Below are 26,241 nucleotides of genomic sequence, written 5' to 3'. Positions count from 1 at the left end.
AGAAAAAGTGGACAAACATATGAACAGGTAGTTCACAAAAGGAGAAAATCAAATAATGAACAAATACTTACAATATTGATCCATAAATTCTAGCAAGTGTGCTTTTAGGGGTTCTATCACATTGGCAGAGATTGAGAGGAGTCACAATGGCTACTTGGTGTGCAAGGCAAGAAAATGCACACTCACTTATTGTTGTAAATAGGCACAACTTGTCTGAAGGGCAGTTTCGCTGCAGTTGTCAAAACCTTGAATAAAGGCAGACCCTTTGGTGATGTCTAAATAGTTATTGAGTTGTTCATCACAGCATTGTTTAGTGTCATGGGAAAATATTCAAGTTTAAAATTAAAAAGCAAATCACATAACTATGTACAGTGTGATCACTTTCCATTTGAAAAAGTGGTAACAATTTTGTGCACTTTTTGAATGTCTTCTTGGTACTATTTTTTAATTCCTGGATCTTCTAATGTAAACATGAATTTCAGAGGAAAGTAAATGTTTATTTTAAAAACTCTGGTACTACACATGTTATATGTAGTGTATTCTTCATACCAGCATCAACACACATGTGGCCAAGTGGAGCCACGGGGCGAGCGAAGGTACTTGTACAAATCTAGGAGCTGGGCTGCACAGCTCAGGTAGGACCGAGGGCAAGGGGAAGACAGCCTCCATTCAGACCAAAAAGCTGAGTGTGTTGGAGGTTATGTGCACTGCCAGAGAGAAGCCCCTATTTGGCTGCCCTTTTCCCTCCCTGATACTTTATCATGGAAGAATAGTTAATATTCAACCTTGCACATCACCAGAATTTTGTTTTTTTGTTTAGAATCTGACATAAAAATGTTTTAAAAAACACTAAAATTTCACCCCTGCCCCAACTTGTTCCACAATATAATTTCCCTATAGTCCTATAAAGAGTGAATCTCAATCTATTATTTAGATTGCAGTATTTTGGGGGCATACATGTGGAAAAGTGGATGTAAAGTTGTTTATTTATTTTCCTTCACAGTCTTCCCAGAGAGTTTTCCTTCATTGATGTTTTGTTACATTGTTGACTTTGAATGCCATACTTGATAACGAAAACATTAATGTGTGTTTTTTTCAATCAAGTAGGAAGTTGATATTATTTTGTGTTGTCAACAAAGGATGAAGCTACATTTGGATAAGGCCATCGCCCAGCTTGCGTAAGTGCTTTACCTCTCCATACAACATAAAGTCTACCACAAAACTCTGCTTGTGTTCTGCCTCCCACTTAGATTCCTCTCAGCTTCTTTTATAAGAATGTCTTATATATGGATACACGAATACACACATACATGTACATACATTTTTATTTGGAGGTAAGATGAGTACTCAAAGTGCTTGCTTTAAATTTTTACTTAAAAACATAATCTGAGATGCCATGGGAAGGATTTCTGCCCTAACTTACAGGATGACTAAGATTTCTTTTAACTCCAAAAACTTATTTCTTCAATAAGAGATTGACTTGTGTATGTCCATCCCAAGAGTTAGAAGAGTAAGAAATTGGGCTTCACTTTTATGTTTGTTTTCCATATCTGCTTAAGGACTCAGCCTTCCTTGATTTCCCAGCACATCCTGGTCCATGCACATTCCTGCTCTGGTCACACCATCTCAACATTCATTGCATCTATTGCATCATAATTGCCTACCCACCTTATTCTCTAAAAGAATACACATTCCTCCTTTCTCAGCACTAGTAGATCCAGGAGACTGGAGCAAGGGGAGGAATAATCAAAGTGAGGTCTTGAGTAGTGATAATAGCTGTCAACTAGGAGAAGTATGGCTGGGGCTGCTGCCTGACATGAATAGAAGATCAATGTTCATTCAGTTACGGCCAAGGGAAGAAGTCATGTTGATGTCACACAAAGGAAACAATGATTCTGCTTATACTAATGTTATCAAGGATTATGTGTAATATATCCAAAATAATAAGCATTTTAAAGGTGTTGTGACTTCTTCCTTAGTTTGCCCACCCTACCTATCAAGATTGATGCTATATTGGTGGGTGAAGTTTAGATGCCTGAGATATCTCTTGAACTCTGATTTGAAAGACTCTTTAATTCAGAAATTTATGACAATAGGTAAAAGATTAAGTAAGGATGACTCACTGCTCATGGTATGTTTAACTGAAACTTACTTAAGCTATAAATACAGGGCAGTATAGTTCCAATATTAATATCTGGTTTCTGCTCCCTAGGAATTTCAGAAACACAGTTTAGTGTGATTCAAAGAATTGTTTCTGTTCTGTTTTCTTCTGGTCCAGTTCCTGACCCTCACCTTCTTTCATAATCTAAGACCTGCTGCCCATCTCTGGGTCCTTTGCTCTTCTTGGCCTGGATGGCTTGACCCTAGAACAGCCACATTTTCCTCTCGGTCCCCATTACACATAGTCTCAGAGCTGGCCCTAGTACAGGCCTTTGCAGACAGTCCTGCTTTTGCATGTGCTCTTGTTTGGACTCTGGTTGTGAGCCTTTAAAGAGCTTGGCTTTCCTTTAGTACACTGTGGGCAAAATGCCCACCTCATTTCCTGGGGTGGCTTCCTCAGGATGTGTGGGGGCCTGAATCCCTAATGCGGTGACTGGGCTTGGTCCAGCCAAGGTCATGGCAGGAGGGTTTTTCAACTCCACTTGCCTTAGAAGAAGCACTTAGTTTGGATCTTAGCTGAAAATGGTATCTCCTTAGGCATCAACATGGTAGCCAAGATGTTCCCATCTTGGGCTATAAAGTAGGTTGGTGGGGTGCTGCTGCCTCTAGATTGTCCTTAGGAGATTCTGAGGGTGGGCTGGAGGGACCAGGAAAGGAAACCTATGGGGCATCTTGGTCTCAGACAACAAATGAGAAAAGCCTTCTAATTCTTGAGTCTCAACCAATACCTTGAAGTAAGAGGCAGAACGGAGGCATAGCAAGGGGAAGAAACGTTGTTACCTTTCATCCTTAGCACATGTGTACTGTTTTAGAATTCACAAAATGCAGATGACCTGTATGCTGCTACCCTCATTTCCACTTCACAAATAATAATATTAAAGAGATCTGCCAGGTCAAGTGACTTACCCAAGGGCAGAGGCTCAGTTAAAGGGAAGCTTCAGCTAGAATTAGTCTATTCAGTTCAGTGCAGCCTTTATTGAGTGGCTCCTCCATGCTGAGACAATTTTTGGGTTCAGGGAATACAGAAATGATTAAGATCATCCAGATGTCTGCTTTTGCAAATACTATCTAAGTGCTAATGACTCCCAAAATTGTATTACTAGCCTAGAACTTTCTCCCAAATTCCAACAACCTGCTTGTTACCTCCACTTGGATATTTAATGGACACTCAAGCTCAGTATGTCAGCTGAACTTCTGTCCTGTTCCCCAGTCAACTCACCCACAGCCTAGCCCACCTTAGTTGAGAGAATTCTGCTACTCCAGTTACTGACCTTCAGCTTTTTTTTTCTTTCTCATGGATGTCCAATCTGCCTGGAGATTCTCTTGGGTCCATCTTTAAAACATATTCAGGATCTAAGCACTTCTCACCTCCTTCACTGCCACCCCTCAGTCCAAGCCCCTTCCATCCTCACCTGCATAACTGCACCTGTCTGCTCATGGGCCTCCCTGCCCCCTTTAGTCTGTTTTCAACCCAGCACCAGAATGATGCTCTGAATTGTGAGTCAGTCACCTCTCACTTCACCAGAAGGAAAACCCAATGCCTCTCAATGTCCATCAAGGCTCTGCATGATCCCGTTCTCCTCCACCAAGCCTTTGCTCCAACATGGCCTTCCCAAGGAGTCCCACTCAACTGTCATCACGCACACTATTTGAAATCATCACTCACACTCCTGGTCCCCTTTTCCTGCTTTGTTTTTTGCAATGTCCTGCTAACAGACTACATGATTTGCTTATTCTTTATGAGTATTGCCTGTGTTCTCCCAGTTAAGATGCACACTTCTTCAGGAAAGAGATGTTCACTTTGTCACATTCCAGGCTTCTGGAATTTTCTGGTGTGTAGTAGGCACCCAATTATTATTTGTTGAATTAATTCCTTCATGAGTGAAGATATGGCTCACGTTTCCCCGATACCCATGCTCCAGGCATGTCTTTTTGGTAGGGAGCTGCCAGGCCTCCTTCCTGCTTGACAGGGCAGGATACGTCATGCATCTCACAGCTCAGGAGGGTGGCCTGGTGTCCATCCATTCCTGATTTTTTTTAAACAGTCTGATTCCTGCTCTGGATGCTAATCTTGACTTGTGGCTTCTATCTCCTAGACAACTTCTTGACTTTGCATGACTACAAACTGAGGCCACCTATAGACAGAGAGAAGCCAGGCTATACATGCTTATAACTTCTTGTTCAAGAATGGAGGACAAAGGGATTAGGATGTAGAAGTGGGAAAAGAAGATGGAAAGGGAGGCACAGATGTGGACAGCTTACATTAAACCAGTGTCCTATCTAGAACAATTGGTGTTTTAGGAAGAGGAGCTGCTGTCCTGTTTACCTACACCTCTTCTCTCCACCATGTGGAAGGGGCATTTTGGGCAGGGGTCTCATCACTCACATGTGTGTATATCTCTGGGGCAGGCTCCTTTCAGTGGAAAGGTTGGACATTGTGTGAAGGAGGAGAGACCAAAGAGCAGTAATAGGTGGGTCCCACACAGAAGAGCAATTACTCTTCCTCTTATGAACCTGTGGTCCACATTTGGAGCTCCATTCCCTCCCTCTGTGTTACAGAGCGAACAGAGCGGCACAGCATGAGCTGGAGAAGGACCTGGGTGATAAACAGAGGGCTTACCAAATTGATGACAAATGCCACCATCTGCGAAACACATCGGATGGCATCAGTTACTTTTGCGGAGTGGAGAGAGTCGATGCGACGTAAGTCAGGCACACACCTCTTGTATGATTGTGATGTTATTTAATTTGTTCTCCCTTCTTTCAACATGATGCAACCTATAGGTTAAAACAGAAGACATGGGTAGATGTGGAAAGGTAACAGACACACCCACTTTGAACTAGTCTTAGTAAGCTTGAAGTGTTCTGCAGTCAGGCCTTGAGACTTGCATCCTGCATTCTTTTGGAAAAGAATACCTGTTATTCACATTTCTACCTATGGAAGTAGCAGCTGCTTGATGTAGAAAACCAAGAAAACACAGACAAGCATAAAGAAAAGTGTTGCCTGTGTCTGATGCCCTGGACTCACTGGTGTACTTACCAGTTTTATTACCACTAATGGTTATACCTTCCTGGTTGGGGGTATTTGCCAGGCACTTCCATGCAATCTTGGGTTCATGGTCTTTTATAGTCATTCCCTTTTAAAATAACCTACTTGATTGAGGGGAATTTCACCTATAATAAATACATTCAGTGAGAGTATATATTTTTATAAAACTTGACAAATTTCTGTGCCTATGGAACTGTGACCACAGTTAAGATAAAGAATATTTTTACCTCCCCAAAAGCTCCCTTGTGCTCTTTCCCAGATTCATGGTCCCTTCCCTTTGTAACATGAACCTCAAATGGATTCTCTCCTCTGGAGCTGATCACCCCTTAAGCAGTCTCTTCTCTTAGCACTCCTGTAGCGGGAGCAACAGATAGACCAGTGTTGACTTTTAGATTCTGCAGGTGTGAATCAGATTCAGACACTACATGTCATAAGTGGTCCACATGCAATCAATACCTCTCATCTGGCTTTAGATGAGTAGGAAGTATCTTCCTCTGCTCCTTTCAAGGACAAGTTAGACTGGGGTGGAACCATGTACTCTGACCACTTAGCCCTCCGTAAAGGGCCTCCTCTATTTCCACCATGAATTCTTAGCCAGTGCTTATAGAATGACAGGGTATGGACTCTGTAGGTGTTATTTTGGGTCATCAGGGCCTGAGCTAAAACCTCTAGCCAACAGTAAGAGTCTTGCTTAATATCCTATTGCACCAGCAAGTAAATAAATGTCACCCATAAGCCTACCACTCAGAGATGCCAATGTTAACAATTAACCATTAGTGCTTCAAGTACCTTTTCACACATGTAGATATTGATTTATGTTTTTAAATAATGGTATTTCATGCATGCTGTTTGCATAGTATGTCTGATTTTTCACTTCATGATATATCCAAAATATTGTGGAAATATTCTTCTGCAACATCAGTTTGCATGCCATATGGATTACTTTTTAAAATGTACCATGATTTACTCAATTTTACTTTGGGCATTTAGGCTGTTTCCAGTGTTTCAGGGATTGGCATAAATATTGCTGAGAATGACTATCCTCACATACACATCTTTGGGATCCTCATTTCCTTAGGGTAAATCTTTGTAGTGTTTGCTTCATTGGCACACACATTAACATTGAAACAGCAGACAGTTAGCATGGCCCCTATGCGAGGATGATGCAGAAACTCATGAAGTGTTCCTGTGGTATTTTTAGTGCTGAGGACGTCATGCACAACAGAGTGACTATAGTTGATACTGTATTGTATATCTGAACATTGCTAAGAGTGTAGATCTTAAAACTCTCATCACAAGGAAAAAATTTGTAATTATGGTGATGGTGGTGATGGATGTTAACTAGACTTATTGTGGTAATCACTTTGAAATATATACATACAAGGTGAGGCCCCCCAAAAACCAGAACTTATTTATAAAAAATTGTGTATTTATTCTTACTTGTTTAAACTTTAGTCACCTTCAAAGTATTCTCCATTTGAGGTGATACACCTATCAAGATGTTTTTTTCACTGCTGAAAACAGTTTTTGAACTCATGGATTTTGATATCTTTTAGTGCTTCTGCCGTTTTTTGTTTCACTTCTTTCATATCGGCAAAACATTTCCCTTTGAGGACTTTTTCCATCAAGGAAAAGACCAAAAAGAAGTAGCTCAGGGTGAGATTGGGTGAATAAGGAGGGTGGGGCATGGGGGTCATGCCATTTTTGGTCAAAAGCCGCTGATCACTCAGCATGGTGTGGGCAGGTGTTCTTGTTAATCGCCCATCAAGAAATGGACAGACTTCTGGCCAAGATGGAGGCATAGGTAGATACACTGTGCCTTGTCACACAACCAAAAGAAGGAAAACAATGAATTTAAAAACAAAAAAACAACCAGAACTGACAAAAAAAATCAAGCTGTATGGAAGTCCAACAACCAAGAAGTTAAAGGAGAGATATTCATCCAGACTAGTAGGAGGGGCAGATATGGCAGCTGGGTGGAGAGGACTCATGGTAAGGTGGTGGCTGGCAGAGCAGGTGGTTCCACATTTGTGGGTGGAACAACTGAGGAGTGAGACAGACGTCACAACCTAGGGTTCCAGCACAGGGAAATAAAGCCTCAAAACCTCTGACTGAAAAAACTTATGGGGATTGAGGTGGTGTGAGAAACTCCTGGCCTCATGAGAGAGTTTGTTGGAGAGACACACAGGGTCCTAGAACATACACAAACCCACTCACCTGGGAATCAGCACCAGAAGGGCCCAATTTGTTTGCAGGTAGTGGCAAGAGTGACAGAAAGCTGACAGAGAGCTGAACAAGTGGCATTGTTCCCTCTCTGACCCCTTCCCCCACACACAGCACCACAATGCAGCAATGTGGATTGGCCCGCCCTGGTGAATACCTAAGGCTCTGCCCCTTACTATGTAACAGGCACACCAAGACAAAAGAAATGGCCCAAATGAGAGAACAGATCAAAGCTCCAGAAAAAAATACAACTGAGCAATGAAGAGATAGCCAACCTATCAGTAGCACAGTTCAAAACACTGGTAATCAGGTTGCTCATAGAGTTGGTTGAGTATGGTCATAAAACAGAGTTAAAATGAAGCCTATAAAAAGTAAAATAAAGGAAAATAAACAGGGAACCAATAGTGATGGGAAGGAAATCAGGACTCAAATCAATGGTTTGGAGCAGAAGGAAGAAAGAAACATTCAACCAGAACAGAATGCAGAAACAAGAATTCAAAAATATGAGGAGAGGCTTAGGAACCTCCAAGACAACTATAAATGCTCCAACATGTGAATCATGGGGGTGCCAGGAGAAGAACAACAGCAAGAAATTGAAAACTTATTTGAACAAATAATGAAGGAGAACTTTCCCAATCTGGAAAAGGAAATAGAATTCCAGGAAGTCCAGGAAGTTCAGAGAGTCCCAAAGATGTTGGACCCAAGGAGGAACACAGTAAGGCACACCATAATTACATTACCCAAGATTAAAGATAAGGAGACAATCTTAAAAGCAGCAAGAGAAAAGGAGAGAGTTACCTATGAAGGAGTTCCCATCAGGACTGTCAGTTGATTTCTCAAAAGAAACCTCGCAGGCAAGAAGGGACTAGGAAGAAGCATTCCAAGTCATGAAAGGCACGGACCTGTATCCAAGATTACTCTATCCAGCAAAGCTTTCATTTAGAATGGAAGGGCAGATGAAGTGCTTCCCAGGTAAGGTCAAGTTAGAGGAGTTCATCATCACCAAGCCCTTATCATACGAAATGTTAAAGGTAGTTATTTAACAAAAAGAAGATAAAAAATATCAAAGGTAAAATGGCAACAAACTCACAACTATCAACAACCAAACCTAAAAAAGAAAACAAACAAAAGAACCAAACTGAGTAAACACTAGAACAGGAATAGAATCAGAGAAATGGAGATCACATGGAGGGTTATTAGTGGGGGAGCTGGAGGGGGAGAAAAGGGGAAAAGGTACAGGTTTTCTACCTCCTAAATGGTAGGTAGAAAATAGACAGGGGGAAGTTAGAATAGTATAAGAAATGTAGAAGCCAAAGAAGTTATATGTATGACCCATGAAAATAAACTAAAAGGTAGAGGGAATGTGGGTAGGATGGGGTGTGCAGGAAAGAGGGGAATAAAGAGGGAAAGATGGGACAACTGTATTACCATGATCAATAAAATATATTAAATAAATAAATAATAAATTTAAAAAAGAAAAAAGAAATGGACAAACATGTTGAAAGAGTCTTCAAAACAAAATCACTGAAGCCAAAAGCAGCCTCTCACAATGACACCAGCTGGTACACTGATACAAATCAGTTCCTAGAACACTCAGCTAGCAGAGGAAGCCTGTACTACTAGAAGCCTACCCTCCAGAAGATAATCCTGGGGTTTGTTTTAGGTCCCATGTTGTATATCGAATCAATATGTTGTATACTTAAAACCAATATAATGTTAGGTGTCAATTATACCTCAATAAAAATATTTCTAGAAGTGGCATTTCTGGGTCACACACATTTGAAAGGATCTTGGTGTTTGTTGACCTTTTACCCTCCAATATGGTCAGACCAATTCAGAATTCCTACCTGCAGAATATGAGAGAATCTTTCTCTAGACATACTCACCTGCAAATCATTATTCTCTTCATTCTTTGCTTTTATAATACAATGGTTATTTGTGTGTTGTTGTTTTCATTACTTCTTTGATTATTTCTACAGTGGAATATTTTTATAGGTTTATTAAGTTAGTGTGACACATTTATATGCACTTTCACACTCTTACCCTTCATCAATCGTCTTCCCCCTCAAGTTGGTGGAGGAGTTAGTTTATGCTTTGGGTTTATCGAAAATTGATTAACAGTGAAATAAGGAGCAATGAAGAAAAATTTAAAATCAGCTTTTCTCTGATGTTTATGCTGTGTGCAAGAAAACCAAGATCAGTGATTTGGTTCTCTTGAACAGGATGAATGATTGCTTACAGATCATTTAGGCCAGTTCATCATTATCACCATTGTCTGGTTCTGCTTCCTTTTTCCAGGGTCTCAGTGCCTGAGTCCTGGGCCAAATTTACAGATGACAACATTCTTAGATCTCAGAGTGAACGAGCAGCCTCAGCCAAACTAAGAGATGACATTCAAAATCTCTTGGTTGTGACTGCCAATGAGATGTGGAATCAGTTCAACAAAGTAAACGTGGCTTTCACTAATCGCATTGCTGAGACTGCAGATGCTAAAAATAAGATTCAGATTCACTTAGCAAAGGTAAGTCAGGCACCAGTGGTACCCTTAGCTGACCTGGATGGATAGGGCAGGGGCTCTGGGACCACAGATCTGTCACCACTCCTGGAGAGATGCCAGAAGGCACCCAGCCTCCTGGCCATACAGACTAAGAGAAATTAAAACAGTACAAAGTGCACCATTTATTTTAGCAAAGTAGCCAGGTGTCAAATTGAAATTGGAATCTACTGGTTTTGGGAACACAAAGGATGCACTATGTAATAAAGTGTCCTAGTATTTTTAACAGAAACAAAAATATTATTAAAGCATAACTAGGAAGTATATTTATTATTAGAACACATGTCAAGAATGTCTTCTGCTAAATTATTTCAGGCACTTTTTTTTACCCTAGAATAAAAAACCAAATACTGGAAGCTTAGGTAATTCAAAGTAACTCTGATATTGAACTTTTTAAGTGCTCTAAGAATAAGAGTTTTACAATGACAGTAAAATGAAGGATTCAATTAGAATTCATGTTTCAAGATAATCAAGGAGCTTTTCTTCTACTTAGTATCAGTCTAGAAGCTCTTCTTATTTCTGTGGGTTATGCTGCATGTGTGCCACTCCTTTTTTAGAGAACCTTACAAGTCATTCATGTCACTCAAAGATGATACTACCCAAAAGAGGGCACCGTGTTACCTCGGGATGGAACAATTTACCTTTCCTTGCATGGTGCTTTCTGTGGGCAGCACATGTTCATTGAGTCAGACAGTGTGCTACTTCCTGTGAAGGGCAGCACAAAGCATAACACGTATTAGGTTGGCCAAAAAGGTCATTTAGTGTTTTCCATATGATGGTTCTAGTAGCGTTTAATTGTCTTTAACCTCATTCAAAACAATGTTGTTATACTGTGTGAGAACTGTCATATCAGTGTGCATTTTTAAAAACTTATCAAAATTGGTGAATTTTGGTGCAGACATTTTAATATTGAAGACAGAAGAAAATATGCAACATTTTTGGCTTTATTATTTCAAGAAAGGTAAAAATGCAACTGAAATGCAAAAAAAAAAAGATTTGTGCAGTGTATGGAGAAGGTGCTGGGACTGATTGAATCTGTCAAAAGTGGTTTGCAAAGTTTCTTGGTACTATTGACATTTGGGCCAAGTAATCCTTTGCTGTGGGGCTGTCTTATGCATTGGAAGATGTTTAGCAGCACCCTGGCCTTTGCCCACTAGAAGCCGATAGCCAGAGATAGCAACATAATAAAAATATCCAAATCAATATAAGTTATTGGTACAAATGAAAAATGTGTCTTATTTTACAGAAAAAAACTAAATAGTCTTTTCGGCCAACTGAATAGTTTTTGTTCCCAGAAAGCTTATATTTGTAGAGAAAAAATTCATACATATAAAAGGTCATGAATAATTCATAACAATAGAAAAATTACAAACTGTGGTTGCCAAATAGCAAATACAAGAAGTGTTTTGGGGATTTGGAAGAAGTGAACATTACAGGTGAACATCTGAAACAGAGCCTCAGAGGAAGCCAATCAAGGGTTTAGTTCAGGTTTGTAAAGAGGCCCATTTGGGTGGCATAGTATTGTGTGTTCTGGGAGAGAAGCTTGGAACAGTAGGTTGGAGCCAGACCATAGGGGATAGCTATGGAAAGGTATCCTTTGGGCAGTAAAAAGCCATGTAAAGGCCTTTCAGATGTGATGGAGTTGCTTTGTTCCACAAAATTTTGTTTACTTCTGCATTTGTTTGCTAGCGCTACCAAATAAAACTTCTACAGTGAGAGGCTTAAAAGGCAGGAATACGTTGTCTCACGGTCTGGAGGCTAGAAGTCTGAGACCAAGGTGTTGGTAGGGGTGGTTTCTTCTGGCCTCTCTCTCAGCTTTGTAGATGGTCATCTTTTCCCTGTCCTCCCTCTTCATGTGTCTTTGTCCTAATCTTCTCTTCTTTTAAGGATACCAGTCACATCGGATTAGACTTAGCCTAATAACCGCATTTTAACTTAGTTATATCTCCAAATATAGCCAAAGTCTGAGGTACTAGGGGCTAGGACTCAAAGATATGAATTTGCGGTGGGGTGGAGAAGAGGATAGAATTCAGCTTATTAAAGCAACATTCAAGGTAGGTGCTTCGGGGACACACACATGAATGACACACTGACCCTTCCAGGTGGGACCTTAGAGTGCGACAAGACATGTGTGTAGAAAATGATGAGTTCCAAGGTGTAGAATGAACCCCTTAGAGTGACAGATAACATGTTGCTTGTTTAGCAGAAGAAGCAGTTGTTTCCAACGGTGAGAGACAGGGAGCTCTGGAGCATGGCCTGGTGATAGGAACAGTAGAACGGTTGTTGAAAGCTGATAATTGGAGACAATCTGGAGCGCAGGAGGGTGGGCAAAGCTTGTGTGACAGTTGTAAGAGATTCTGGCTTACACAGTGCCAAATCTGTACCATTGTGAGATCTCTGCAGGGGTAAGGGATGGAGCAGAGGAGTGGTTTGGGAACAATACCCTGCACCGGAAGTGGGGAGCAATAGTTAGAAAAGCAAGTAATTAGGACAGCAGTTGGCCAGAGAAATTCAGCAAGGTGAGTGATTCAGAGAGGGGGGACATCAGAGAGGTCTTGTCATCAGCTTTGAGAGCAGTCTCATGAGGAAAACTGGGGCCAGAGACCTACTACAAAGGCCACCATGAGGTGTAGGGTGTGAGCAAGGCCACTGCTGAGCCTATTTGACCGTGAACGTGAGGAAAGAGCACCAACTGGAAGCATCCAGGTGGAATTGGGTGAGTGAGTTGTGTAAAGACATAAAGTTTTAAAGGAATTGGGTGACACTTGGGTGTGTCTCCAGGCTGAAGGAAAGGGGCAGGGGGAGAGGGAGAGTGATGAGGGGTGGAGAAATGGGAGTGCAGAGGTCAAGGTCACAGGAGAAGGAAGGGTTTTCAGAGCATAGAGGAGGGGCTCACCTCCCAGAGGAGGAATCAGGGAGAGGCCCAGGTTCATGCAGTTTGGGGAAGCCTCTTAAAGAAAAACATAAAATCAGGCCTGCATATTGCCAGGGGTCTTCCCTCTCAAGTGAGACTCCTTAAAGCTTGACCTTGATTTGCTTCAAAACAAATCCTCCACAGGCTGGAAACCCTCTCTGTGAGGTTAGTGAGAAGGGAGAGCTTAAGGGGTGAGTGCACTCCAACCTCAGGGCCTCACATTTCTCAGAGACATACAGCAATGTGCTGGTAAATATTTAACAACAGGTGATCTGGGGGGAAAGCTCTGAAGTTGTAGCATTTGCCAATCTGTCATGTAAATCCCTCCTACCCCATCTGATTTACCTGAATTGGGAGTTGGAAGGTGCATGCAGTCTGCTCTCCTGGGCAGTGAGGCTCCCTGGGGGTGGAATGGGGGAGGCATGGGGATGTGAAGCAGCAGGTGTGCTCAGTGAGTCCACCTCCCCACTGGAGAAGGCAAGAGGAAGGGAGCAGGTGGGAAGTGGCAGAGCACCAAAGCATCAGGCATCTGCTTCTCTCCATGCAGACACTGCAGGAGATTTTCCAGACTGAAATGACCATAGAAGCCATCAAGAAGGCCATCAGGGACAAGTCTGCCTTCCTGAAGGTGGCTCAGACCAGACTGGACGAGCGGACCAGGAGACCGAACCTAGAGCTCTGCAGGGACATGGCCCAGTTACGGTGAGGAGAGGGCTCACCCTGGGCAGGACGGGACAGTCCACCAGCCTGCCTGGCTCTGTGTTCTTCAGGAAAGAGCTCTCTGCCAACATACCAGTGATAAGGAAGTGCACAGTAGTGCTCCCCATATAGGAGCATTCTTTACAAGTATTGATAGTGGGAAGTTAGTGGCTAACGGGTATGGAGTTTTTTTTTTTTTGGTTTGCAATGATAAACAATTCTTGAGATGGATGATGGTGGTGAATACACAACATTGCAAATGCACCTAATGCCACTGAAGTATACACTTAAAAATAATTGAGACGGTAATTTTTGTTATGTATAGTCTGCCATAATTTTTTAAAAAGAAATGACATCAACATTACACACAAACAAGTGATAAACATTAGGCTCATTCAAGGAGCCAAGGTGGATTTTGGTTTCCTCTGCCCTTCCCTAGAGGCTTCTGGAGTTTCCAGAACACCTATCTTATAAGTGGTGGAGTGTGCTGGCCTGCTGTGTACTTCTCAGTGCCAGAGACTTGTCAGGAAAGAGACTTGAGTTACAATTCCACTGACCCCTGTCTGTCTGCTCTCATCCATTGCTCTCATTGGCCTCTTTTTATGGCAGTTAATGTATCTGTCTTGTCATTAAAACCATCCTCATGCCCCTATAAGCCCTAATGGTCTTTTAGGGTCATTTCAGTTTGTTCTGTTCTCAGCAGAAATTGAGAACAACTGGTCTTCGTCAAGCACGTCTCCCACACACACATGGCAGGAGGAGTCTGACACCTGGTCTCTCTACTCAACACTACATGTATTTTATTATTACTTTAACTGTGAAGAGTCCTTTTAGGATGGGCTTGTGAGTAATTGGGCAAGGTTCCCCCATTCCCCCGCTCCCAATTCTGGGTTCCTTTCTCATTTTCCAGAGCCCACTTCTGCCTTTCCTCTCTGGCCTTCATCATGGCCATTACTGGGTCATTAGTGCTGCTTCGCAGAGGCAAGGCCACTGGAGGAACAGGGGCATCCCTGGAAACCAGGCTTGGTTCTTGGGGGGTGGGAGGCACTGGTCTTGCTACCTGGCCCTGCGATAGAATTCCCTTGGCATGCAGACTTTATCCAAATGGTGAAGTGAGTTTGAGCTCCACCAAAGAAACATGTGTGGATTTCCTGAAGGGAAAAGAAAGGGTGATCTTTGTGAGGCCAACAAGGATGAAAATAAGAATAAAGATAGTAGCAGAGGTAATAATGACTGCTGCCACCACCTATTGAGCTCATTCTGTGCTGACCACTGTCCTGAGCACCTCACTTCATTGTTTATCTTCATTTACAAATGAGGAAACTGAGACAGGAGTGGCTTGAGTGACTTGGGCCACGTGGCGCCTGGTGGTGAGGAGGAGAGCTGCTCCTGAGTCCCTGCCCAGCTCCCTGCAGAGTGCTCTCCCACCAACCCAACCATTGGCTTCTGCTTCCCCAATCCTCATGATGTGCTGTTTTCACCATTCCCTGTCATGTGTCTGCTCTCATCTGATCATGATGCCCATATGGGGTGAGTCCGCAAAGCACATACTGCGTCCTCATCTCTCTCACAAAGGATGAAACTGAGGGTCACAGAGGAGATTGTTACTGTAAAACATATCACACATACAGCATGTTTGGTTTGATACAGTGTCTGTGTCAGGCGCTAAGAAGCATGCTTCTCCCAGAGGAGCTATCGTCTTAGGCCATGGCCACATAGGAGTTTGGCAAGCTCTGTATTTCTCACAGTGAGTTCTCCAGAACCCCTCCCACAGAGCCCATCATTGAGGGTAAGCTGCCCTTCACTGGGGTCCCCGATGACCAGTCCAGAGGGTCTGTGTGCTTCAAAAGAGCCCAGTAGGGATGCACGCTCCTTTGGCCAATCAGGATTGGATCATCAACAGTGGCTTTCTGCAAACAGGGTTAGAGGAAGCTGAACTGAAGTTTCATACACTGCTGAAAATTTTTACAGAGTCTTCACAAGTAGAGACAGGGGTCAGACTGCCATTAGACAAACCCAGTGTTGCTCTGTAAAAGAGTTTGGAGTAGTGGTCTAATTTGACTTTGGAATTATCAAACAATGAGGCATTCACAGCAGCTTCTGCAAAGCTGAATGATTTTTACTCTTTTTTCTCCTTTGGAGCTAAACACAAGTTGCCTTTCCTTTACTTCCCGTTGACTTTGTAGTATGTCTATTTCCTCTGCTCCTTCATTGACTTTAGGACAAAACCTACTTCTGTTTCTATAAAGATTTCTTGTTAAAATATGGCCATAGCCAAAAATATGGTTCCAGGGTAACAATAGTGGAATTTAGGATTATTATTGGGTGAGGGGAGTATTTTTCCTCTTTAACTGATCATTCTGAAAGCAGCCCTTTGGCCAGCTAGATTAAGAAAAAATAAGCTCATAAACTCAAGGGAAGGAGAACTGAGAAAAATTGCTGTTTTTATTTCAAAATTTTATTTTCATTTAAAATTTTCTAAATGGGTTCTTTCAAAAGTAATTCTAAACATTCTTGGCATGTTTGGTGGCAGGCCAGGCTGGGCTCTGCGTTACTTAAATAATCTTGATATATATTTTTAAAACTATGGTAGCTTTATTTGTATTTGAATGTAAAATGTTTTTCAGTTCTGTAATTCCCCAAAAATGAGTGGTTTCAGCAGAACAGCTCTCTGTGATCTGCCAAGAACGAGAAAACTGAGAGAGAAATATGGCCTTGAAAGATGAGGAAAAGTATTTCTGACGGTGAAAGCCGAGGGGAGTGCAGTAGCTACTAGCTGTGTTCACACAGCAGTGGGAAACGAGGATGTCAGCTGCCTGTGCTCTACGGATCTTGAATTCCTTTGTAAAGAAAACTGATATTTTAATCTGTATATTTTCAAAAGTTCCCTCAGGTAAATCGTCCACTAGACTATTGTGTGGCTGCAAGGAGTGAAGACTCACATATCTTCCCACTCCTTTTCCTACCTGTGGGTTCAGGTTCCTTTGGAAGCCATGGAAGGGGCACAGGGAGGGGTGGTCGAGCAGGGTCAGGCCCAGCGTGACTGTCAACAGCCCTCGTGGTCAGTGCCATTGCTGGTCATGGGAAGCAGCCTCCCTGAAGATCTGTTTCTTTTCTAGTGGTATTTTATACCCTGGGATCATCAAAAAAAGACTTATTTTGAATCCAATTTGATCTAAACAACAACAAAATGTGCTTCATATGAGTTCTCAGACTTTGTGTTTACCAGAGCCAGACCAAAAGAAAGTTGGCACCTAGGTTTGCCTTCCTTTCCCTCCCTCACAGAAAGTGAGAGAACAGGCACAGGTTCTAAGATGGAAGAAGATGCTTCTGTGAGCTTGGGGTGAGGGCTGTGGGGCTTTGCAGCATCCCTCCCCTTCTCAGGCTGCTGGCAGCTGGGTTGGAAGCTGAGCCTCCAGGCTCAGACTGGCCCAGTCTCTGTGGCTTGGGGTCTGTTCTTGTTCTTGAAAAACCCTGTGTACTTGGGCCTCGGGGTAGCTCCCTACCTCCCACCATGACCTCCCTAACCTAGGACATTGAAGTTGGTCCTCATCCAACAAGTGCATGGCACTCCTGTCCACTGCAGGAGGGGCTGCTGGATTTAGCCTCAGGCAAGGCTGGCTCAGGGCACTGGTGCTTTCTGGGAGCTGATGTCCCACAGGGCAAATGTAGGAAACAGGTATGACAAGCACCCCAAGGGCTGTGGGAGGGCTGGTGCTGTTGGGACACATGACATCATGGACTTGGGGCTGCTCCCTAGTCCCAGGGTTAAGGGAGAAATGTCTGCTCCTCTGGGCTTGGAGGGTGGCATGAGTTAGCAGAGGGCAGGCAGATGGGTGGTAGGTAAAGTGTTGGGCTGAGGGGGTGGGAAGGGTGAAGGTTCTGAGGTCAGGGACAGGGCAAGCACATTCTAGGAGGTGCCTGTAGACTCAGACACAGGGCAAGTGGTGCACAGTGAGGCACTTTGGGAGGCAGAAATAACAGGACTTTATGACTGAGGGCTGGGGCTGTGATGAAGAGCATGGGGTCAAGTTGATCAGAGAGTTGATTTCAGCATCCGTGGGGATGACGTTACCATTGCTGGAGATGGGACACATATGTGGCCTGGGGTGCTGGTGGCCCACCTGCTCCATATCCAGGCATGGGTCAGCCACACATCAGCTCATCCAACAGAAAGGGTGTGCCCAGAAGGTGGGTGTGGCAGGGCCATCCTAGGGAGTCCATAAACCATCCAGCGTTGGACTGCTGTGCTGTCCAAGTGTGATGTGATGTTTCCCAGCTGTTGTGCTGGTACATTGAGTCACTTCAGAAACCTCTCTAAAGGTCAAAGAGAGTTTAAGTCTCTCAAAATTATTTTCCTTTCTAGAAATATATTTATTGTTTTTTTTCCCTGCGTAGTATCAGTTCACGGTAGAAATATCAGAAAATGAACTAAGAAATCAAAACCACCCTCAATGCTTTGTGGCATTGAGGGATAACTAATGTTAGCAAGTTGTATTTGCCACCAGGCACATTAACAAAATTGTGATCTTTCTGCATATAGGATTTAATATCCTGACTTTTTCAACCAACATTATGTTGTAAGTTTCTTTCCTGATGGCCAGTGCAAGTTTTTTTTTAAGTATTGCTTGCACAGTATTTCATCATCTGCCGATAGCATCCGTTATCATTAGACATTAGTGTTGTTTCTTCTCCTTCTGCCATATGCTCCTACTCACTACAAGATAACACTAGGGAGAAATTATTCCTTTTTAGTTCTATGTTAAACTTTTCACCTTGCTTACATTTTTTTCTAAAAAAGTTTGTTTTTGTTTAATTTTGCAAGATAGGAATACGTTCTGATTTTGAAATAAGTTCAAATAGTACAGATTTACATGGAATACAAAATGGCAGTCCTTTTCCCACCCTCTCCACACTCTCACTGCCCCAGCCCCTACAACAGCTGTCGTCTGGGGCATCTCCTTAAGTAGGATTACAATTTGTCCTCAAGGAAAGGAAAGCAGGAAGGGTCTTGAGGAGAGCAGTGGTTGCTTTGGTGCCACGTGAACACTCTGTGAGAGCCCATTGGGGCCTGGCACTGTGCTGGCCCTGGGGCAGGGTTGCCAGGTTTTGCAAATTAAAACACAGCACAGCCAGTTGAACTTGAATTTCAAATAAATAATGAATACTTTTTCAGTATATATATCCTACATATGGCATGCAATATTCAAACTAAAAATACTTATGTTAAGGAAAAACACTGACACATGGAAATTCTGACACATGTTACAGCATAAATGAACCTTGAAGACATTGTACTGAGTGAAATAAGTCAGTCACAAAAAGCCAAATACTGCCTGACGGCACTTATATGAGGCCCCTAGAGTGGTTGGATGCATAGAGACAGAGTAGAAGGGTGGGTTCCACAGGCTGGGGGAGGGGGGTTGGGAGCTTCTATTCAATGGGGACATCACTCTGCAAGATGGAGAGAGTTCTGCGAGTGGATGGTGGTGATGGTTTCACCATGTGAATGCAGGTAATGCCACTTAACATTTAAAAGTGGTTCAGATGGTAATTTTTCTGCTATGCGTATTTTACCAGAACTTTAAAAATACATAAGTATTTTTACTTATTTTACTAGAAAATTACACATTTATCTAAAATTCAAGTTTAACTGGGCCTCCTGTTTATTACCTGGCATCCCTACCCATTGGGGATTGCAAATGGAAATGATATGGTTGTATTAAGAGGCATCCAGTTTGCTGAGTCCAGCTTGCCGGGTTTCTGCTTCTGCCCTTCACTCACAGGGAGCTTGGGGGTGGAGGGTGAGGTAGGAGACAGGACTATTTCTTCAGTCTGGCCATTGAGGCTCCTTATGTCTTTCCTAGCTTCTGGGATATGCAGCTTATAAACACAAGTGGGCCAGGTGCCCCTGAAGAGGTGTGTCCTTAGTTCAGTGAATAACCATTGTTGGCAATGTGACCTCTGCTAACCTGACTGGTGTCTCTTCCATCCCACAGCCTTGTTAATGAGGTGTATGAGGTGGATGACACTATCCAGACCCTGCAGCAGCGCCTGAGGGAGGCTGAGGACACCCTGCAGTCCCTGGTTCACACCAAGGCCACCCTGGAGCACGACCTGGCTGTCAAAGCCAACTCTCTGTATATCGACCAGGAAAAATGCATGGGAATGCGCAAGAGCTTCCCCAACACCCTCCGGCTGGTGGGCTTCTGCTAGGGCCCCTGCCAGGAGCATCTCCTTACTCCCCAGGAAAGGAGGAAACAGAGCCCTGCCGCAGCATTTAGGCTGAGTGCTGACATATCCACTTATTAAAGGATTGTCTTGATCAAAATGTACCAGCCTCCTGTCTTGGAAAGCCTTTGCTCTGCATCCAGACCTTAATTTTCTACTATTTACTAGGCTTCTGGGTTAAAAGCAGGATATAAAGAAATATAATTAATTTCATAGAGTAGATAAAAATACTTATTTGTATTATCCTTTTTATTCTGGGTGTAACATGAATGGGCTAGAGAGGAGAGATATACTTTCTCTGGGGCAGTAGGAGCAGGAATCACAAATGTAAGACTTGGACATGTGCCTCAGAGGAGGTCTGGAGAGAGGACAAAGGGCCCTGGGTATGTGGTAAGAGGGGTAGGTCGAGCATGAACAAAGGTGGAGAAACATAGAGTACATTTGGAGCTGTTGGACTGATTCACGAGGCAGGACACACAGGAGGAGATACAGCAGGTGAGGTGCCTTAGGAGTGGGCAGTGAAAGTCTGAACAATGACAGTGGAAACAAAGGAAGAAGCAAGGCAAACCTAGTAACAAAGTCATAGGGCATGGTGACTTTTACAAGTGGAGGGAGAGCTGAGGGGTCCACCTGGACACAGTGGCCTTGACCCCAGATGGGCTGGAAAATGAGACAGCTTAAATTCTAGGAAGCTGTACAGTATATCAGGGTTTTTTCCTTTAAATAACTCTTTCATCTTTACAAACAAAAAAACATTTGCATGACATGTATTTTGGAAAAAGAGAAAATATACTGACACAGAATTCCTGAAAAGCACTCATCACAACACCCCAAAAATAATCATTGATGTTTTCAATACTTTATTGTGTATGCTTTCAATCTTTTTTCTACAACTGACTACATATGTATATAATAGTTATTTACATATATTAGTAATGGTAATACTTATATTTGTTTATAAATATGTATAATATATAATATTTGTATCTAAGTATATAATTAATAACACATTTGGGATCACACTGCTGATTTGTAATCTTGTTTTCCCTATTTAAATATTATAAATGGGGATCCACTGCATTAATTGTTAATCCACCACATGCTTTTTAAAAATCTTTCCTTTTTATCTCTAAAAAGAGTAAATATCACTTATTTAGGTAGAAATTTCAAAAATACAGACAAAAGAAGAAAATATCTTCCAGATTTCTAAACTAAATATTTTGATATGCACAGATTTTATTTCTGTGTTTATGTACATATTTTCCTCTCAAAAATGAAATCTTTCTTAATAAAATAACCACTTATAAAGCACTTATTTGTCAGCCTTAACATATTTGTACTTTTCATCCCTATTAATGTTCACTCTTTCTGTGTATTTAAACATATTTCCACAACTTCATTTTAATGGCTTTTCATTGTACTGAGGTTCTAGAATATTCTATAACTAGTTTCCCATTATTTGATATTTATATCGTGTCTTGCTCTATGACAAACAATGGAGCCATGATTTTTTCTTGTTAGCTAAATATTTGTAAACATCTTTAATATTTTTCTTAAGATAAGGTCATAGACATGGAATCATTGGATAAGAAGTTACACACATTTTTGAAAAGGTTTCTACAATGTGTTTTCAAATTGTCCTCCCCAAGTTCATGCTCCTCTGCACTCCTGGCAGCCTGTCTGTCTGCATTTCTGATTACCTTTGCTGCTTCTCCTTACCATTTCAAAATATAAAAATGATCTTAGTGCTTTAACACATTCTTTGGGAGCTAGTGTTGTAGAACATTGTTCACTAGGCTCTTGAATTTCTTTTGCCAATTGCTTCTCCTGGTTATTTGCCTGTTTCCTTTAGTATTTATCTTTTTTAAATTTATTTTTGAGTTTTCTGTATTGCAGTCATGTGGCATTTTCATCATATGTACTGAACATATTCTTTACATGCCACTTGCCTTTACAATTTGTTTATTGTTTTTAATGTGGGGGATAACATATATAAGCATTACTTTATAATTTATGCCCTTAGAGTTACACCAGGAAAACTTTTCCTCTTCCCAAGATTATTTACTTATAATTACTTCTAATTCTTTGAATGATTTCTTAACTTACATTTAACCCACTGGAATTCAATTCCATATGATGCAGATAACATGTTAGCTTTGAAGCCTTCAGTCTAGAAGCTCTGAAATGGGCAGATAAAGTAACTAGGGGGAACGGGTTTGTCTCATCTTCTCCTCATATTTATCACTCTTTGCACGCCCCCTCCCTGCCATGAGCATCTCTCGGCATGCCTATGTTCTCCTTGCTCTTCACCCTAACCTCTGCCCATTCACTCCAAACCCCATTTCTCCCCCTCTTGCTGGTTCTTAAAAGCTTTCTCAGGCCTTGGTTAGTCAACTTCACAAAACATCTCAAAATGCTAGTAGAATTGACGTGAACATGGTAAGCTTCTCCTAGGGCTCTTTTTGTGGTCTCAGTATATCATTTTAGAAATAAAATTGTAGGTTTGTCACTCTCCCTTTGCTCCTAATGGAAACAAGGACATGTAAGTGCCACTGAAACACTCAGCAATTAAAGCAATCAAGTGTTGATGGTTCACAGTTTTAGACAATAGTGAGAATAAACATAAATGCCACATGTTTCTTTGTTATACATTACAGGGAAAATCTTGTGAACTTTTTCCATGAATTATAATTGTGTTATCTTTTTTTAGGAATATATGCTGGTGGAGTCCTTTTACTTAAACATATGTTCCCAGCATCTCTAGAATGTAATGGGAGGAAGATGCAGTTCAAACATAGACAAAGGCTAGTTCTCTTGTTATTTTGGTCAACTGTGGGCAAGGCTAAATTGCACAAGTAAACTTTGGTTTCTAGTTTAAAATGTTGCAGCTACTTGGTGAGGGCAAATATTCTGATGCCAAAGTCTATGAGCAGCCAAGACCCACAAGAGTGTAGTCCCATCTCAGACTCTCAAGACCACAAATACCAGCATGTGATTGGGCTGTATATATTCACTCCAAACTATCTTTAATATTGTGTGGCTTTACGAAGGGCTGCTGGAATGTCAAAGGCTGCCACCTACCAAAGCGTCATTCAGATTTAGAAGTGTGCGTAACTGCCCCTAAATAGCCGAGTCACCTATAATTTTAGTAATTTCCATTTGTGTCTCTGGAGAGTGTTGTCATAAACATCTCACCTGACACTTTGAATCCTGAGTTCATACTGTAAATAGCTGAGGTGGGGTCTGGCTTTAGGTTATAACTTCTGTTTTGCTCTGAAAACAGGGATGGTTTCCACAGGGCTGACCTAAAGCCCAAAGGAGGAAGTGAAGTTGCTGCTCACTATGTCACCCAAATCTGCTCTGCTGGTGTCCACTCTTCTACCTCTGGCCCTTCGACCATTTCCGGTGGCATGGGAATCACCACTGGTGTGTGCCCAGCCTAACAGAGGGAGCCACTGTTGTGCTCTGGCCAGTTATTGCCGAATGGGATGTGGTCCTGTGTGCCTGGCAGTGCTGTGCCCTGCTGTTGTGGTTATTTAAACCCTGTAAGAGTAAAGAGGCTTTAGCTTGGGGAGATGAGAGGGGGCAAGGCTGAAATAATACTATGATATCTTCAGATGATTATTTTACAGAGCAACTTCATAAGGATAATGGTGGAGGTAGAGCCCTCATTCAGACCTGAAACAGGTTTGTTATATTCACCCTATAAATTATATTGTTGCTAGCCACATTGGACCTGAGGTAAACCAGCCCCTGAAATGTAAGAATGCACCAGTAAAGACAGGAAATATTAAGTAGTTTTACTTTGCTGCTCTAGTATATAGTTTAATTGAAAATGAGAAACTGGATCAAAAATCATTCAGGAGAACTAAGACCTATAAAATAACTTTAAAAGTATTGTATACAGTTTCAAGAAATCAATCAGATGTAACCAGAGTACAATCCACATTCCTCCATGTGTACACAGCAGTGTGATCATGTAGTTTAATTCTATTTATGAAAAATAAAGAAACTTAGAACTCTCTAATGCTCAGACTGAGATGCAACAGGACAACCATAGGGAGAGGCACAGGTGGGCTGCATGCAGTGGAGGATTTTGCAAGACCCCAAAGTGGTCATTGTGAAGGACGTGGTGGCACCTATTCTTACATGAATTTACAGAGGGCTGCATGGTTAGTGTATAACTTGGAGATGCAGAAACACCAAATAAAAATTTGAAAACTAAATTGATGTTATTGAAATCACACTGGCTCAGTAAAGAAATCAAAACAGGCCCTGGCTGGCGTAGCTCAGTGGATTGAGCACGGGCTGCGAACCAAAGTGTCGCAGGTTCGATTCCCAGTCAGGGCACATGCCTGGGTTGGAGGCCACGGCCCCCAGCAACCGCACAGTGATGTTTCTCTCTCTCTCTCTTTCTCCCTCCCTTCCCTCTCTAAAAATAAATAAATAAAATCTTTTAAAAAAAGAAGTCAAAACAACTAAAAAAGTTAAACTAGTCAACAAAATCAATCCAGTGGTGAAAAGCTCAGTAAAGTCAGTTATGTGATTGATATTATCACATAAGTGATAGTATTGAGGCAACTGCTTATTTTTACATTTAAACTATATATATGTATATATGTGACATATATACATATATAATATATCTCATATATACATATATTATATATATGCTGGGACATCATAGTTTTTAAGGATTTGAGTTTAAAATTTTTATGGCCAGTTTAATGAAGCAAAGGACTTATATTTCATATTTCAATATTACTTAAAATTATATAGCATAGAAATACATTATTCTTTTAAAATAATGAAACCTTACAGATGAGGCTAAATGCTCCTTCGACCTCCTCCCCCAGCCTCTCTCTCCTCAGGGGTCAGGGCTCTTAGTGGTTTAAGACAGTCTGGTGGTTCCGGTTGGGAAGATGGCTTTGTTTGGCCCTCTGGAAGTCATCACTGTGTTCTTCAAGCAGGATTAAAAAAAAAAAAAAAACAAAGGACTTTAAGGAATTAAGTATTTTACATAAGCAGTAAAAATCCCTAAATAAAATATAAACAAATGAAATCCACTGGCTAGTGAGCAGAATACACCAAGACCAAGAGGGATGGCAGGGATGGTTCAGTCATCAGCAATGCACATCTCAGCTCCTTTACTGTGCTGTGTCCCTCTCACTGTCTGGCTGAATTTCCGACAAAGCACGGGGTGAAGGAAGTGAAACCATGCTAGGAAATGGGATTTGGGCTGGGAACTATGATATGCTTTCCTCCAGAGTCATCTTTCTTCTGCCTGCCCCACCAGCCAATTCTCTGGAGCTATAGTATGTAGAAAATTTCAGTTCATTCATTTATTCACTTAATAAATATAATTTTATAGAGTGCTTTCCATAGGGCAGTGCTATGTTTGACTTTGTAGATATGATGATGAACAAGATAGACACAGTCTCTGCCTTCGAGGTACTTACAGTCCAGTGGGTTAGACTGACAATCAAATAATCACACAAAGCCCCGAGTTAAATGTGAAAACCTATGAGAGGGGTTAGATCTTGGAAGTCTTTCTTAAAGTTGTACATTTAAGCAGCTACCTGAAAAGGTGAGAAATTAATATGCAATGCAGTGCAGGTAGGAGAGCCCCCATGTCTGTTCCAGGTCTAGAGAATTATATTTTAAAAGACTGAAAATTCAAGAAGCTACACAGGTTGGGGCAAAAATAGCTTTATAGCTGTTCATATGGAAAATAACACAATAATTAATAAGTAGAAATACTCTGTTTCACCTACTCCTGGCTGTAAACCTACTATTGTCCACCCAGAGTACAGAAGTTGGGTTGGATGGGCTGGCTTCCTGTGCATAAGACCCATGCAGTGTCTGGCCCCTTGGCTCAGAAGGACTCATGCTTGGCTTCATGTTCTATGGTCACCATTTTAAAATTCTTAATAATTTTTTTGACAAGGAACCCTGTATTTTTCATTTTCACTGGCCCCTTCAAAGTACATAGGTGGTCCTGGGTGTGGGTGTTTGATCTTGTCATGTAGCCATTAGAGTCAGGGAGGGACATAATCTCAACTCCTAAAGGACCACACTGGTTGTCCAGGAAGGACCACTCTGGAAGAGAGGGGTGGGCATTATTGCCCTTCGGGAATTTATAGTGCAGCTGGTAAAGCCAATCTGGCCAGGGGCTATCATTAAAGTAACAAGTTATAGAAATATATTGAAAAGGACCCTGGGATAAGGAGGAGAGGGCTATCTGACAAAGTCTCCTGGTTGCAGAAAGCTATAATCTCTTACCAGCTTCTTCCAGTTTTCTTTTTTTCTGAGTTAAATACCAATTCCCTTTGTCTCTTCAACTCAAGACTCAATTTCTTAAATCAATGAAGAAGCTTAAAGATTTGAAAACCACCATTTTGCATTTGAAAC

The 26,241-nt window shown here is 41.8% G+C and overlaps 1 protein-coding gene across 1 annotated transcript in view; it reads left to right on the top strand.

The window, feature by feature from the left end:
* Positions 1-19,815, top strand: part of TEKT3 (tektin 3) — a 36,241-nt gene extending 16,426 nt beyond the window's left edge. Inside the window, exons 3-7 of the mRNA XM_045824590.1 lie at positions 1,108-1,178; positions 4,720-4,863; positions 9,731-9,953; positions 13,448-13,602; positions 19,599-19,815. Of these exons, the coding sequence (XP_045680546.1) occupies positions 1,108-1,178; positions 4,720-4,863; positions 9,731-9,953; positions 13,448-13,602; positions 19,599-19,815 (810 nt within the window). The remainder of the gene's footprint in view (positions 1-1,107; positions 1,179-4,719; positions 4,864-9,730; positions 9,954-13,447; positions 13,603-19,598) is intronic.
* The last annotated feature ends 6,426 nt before the right edge of the window (positions 19,816-26,241 follow it).

This window comes from Phyllostomus hastatus, unplaced genomic scaffold (genome assembly GCF_019186645.2).
Source record: "Phyllostomus hastatus isolate PE091 unplaced genomic scaffold, TTU_PhHast_1.1 phas_scaffold_55, whole genome shotgun sequence".
Lineage (NCBI taxonomy): Eukaryota > Metazoa > Chordata > Mammalia > Chiroptera > Phyllostomidae > Phyllostomus > Phyllostomus hastatus.
This window is presented reverse-complemented; position numbering and strand designations above follow the sequence as displayed.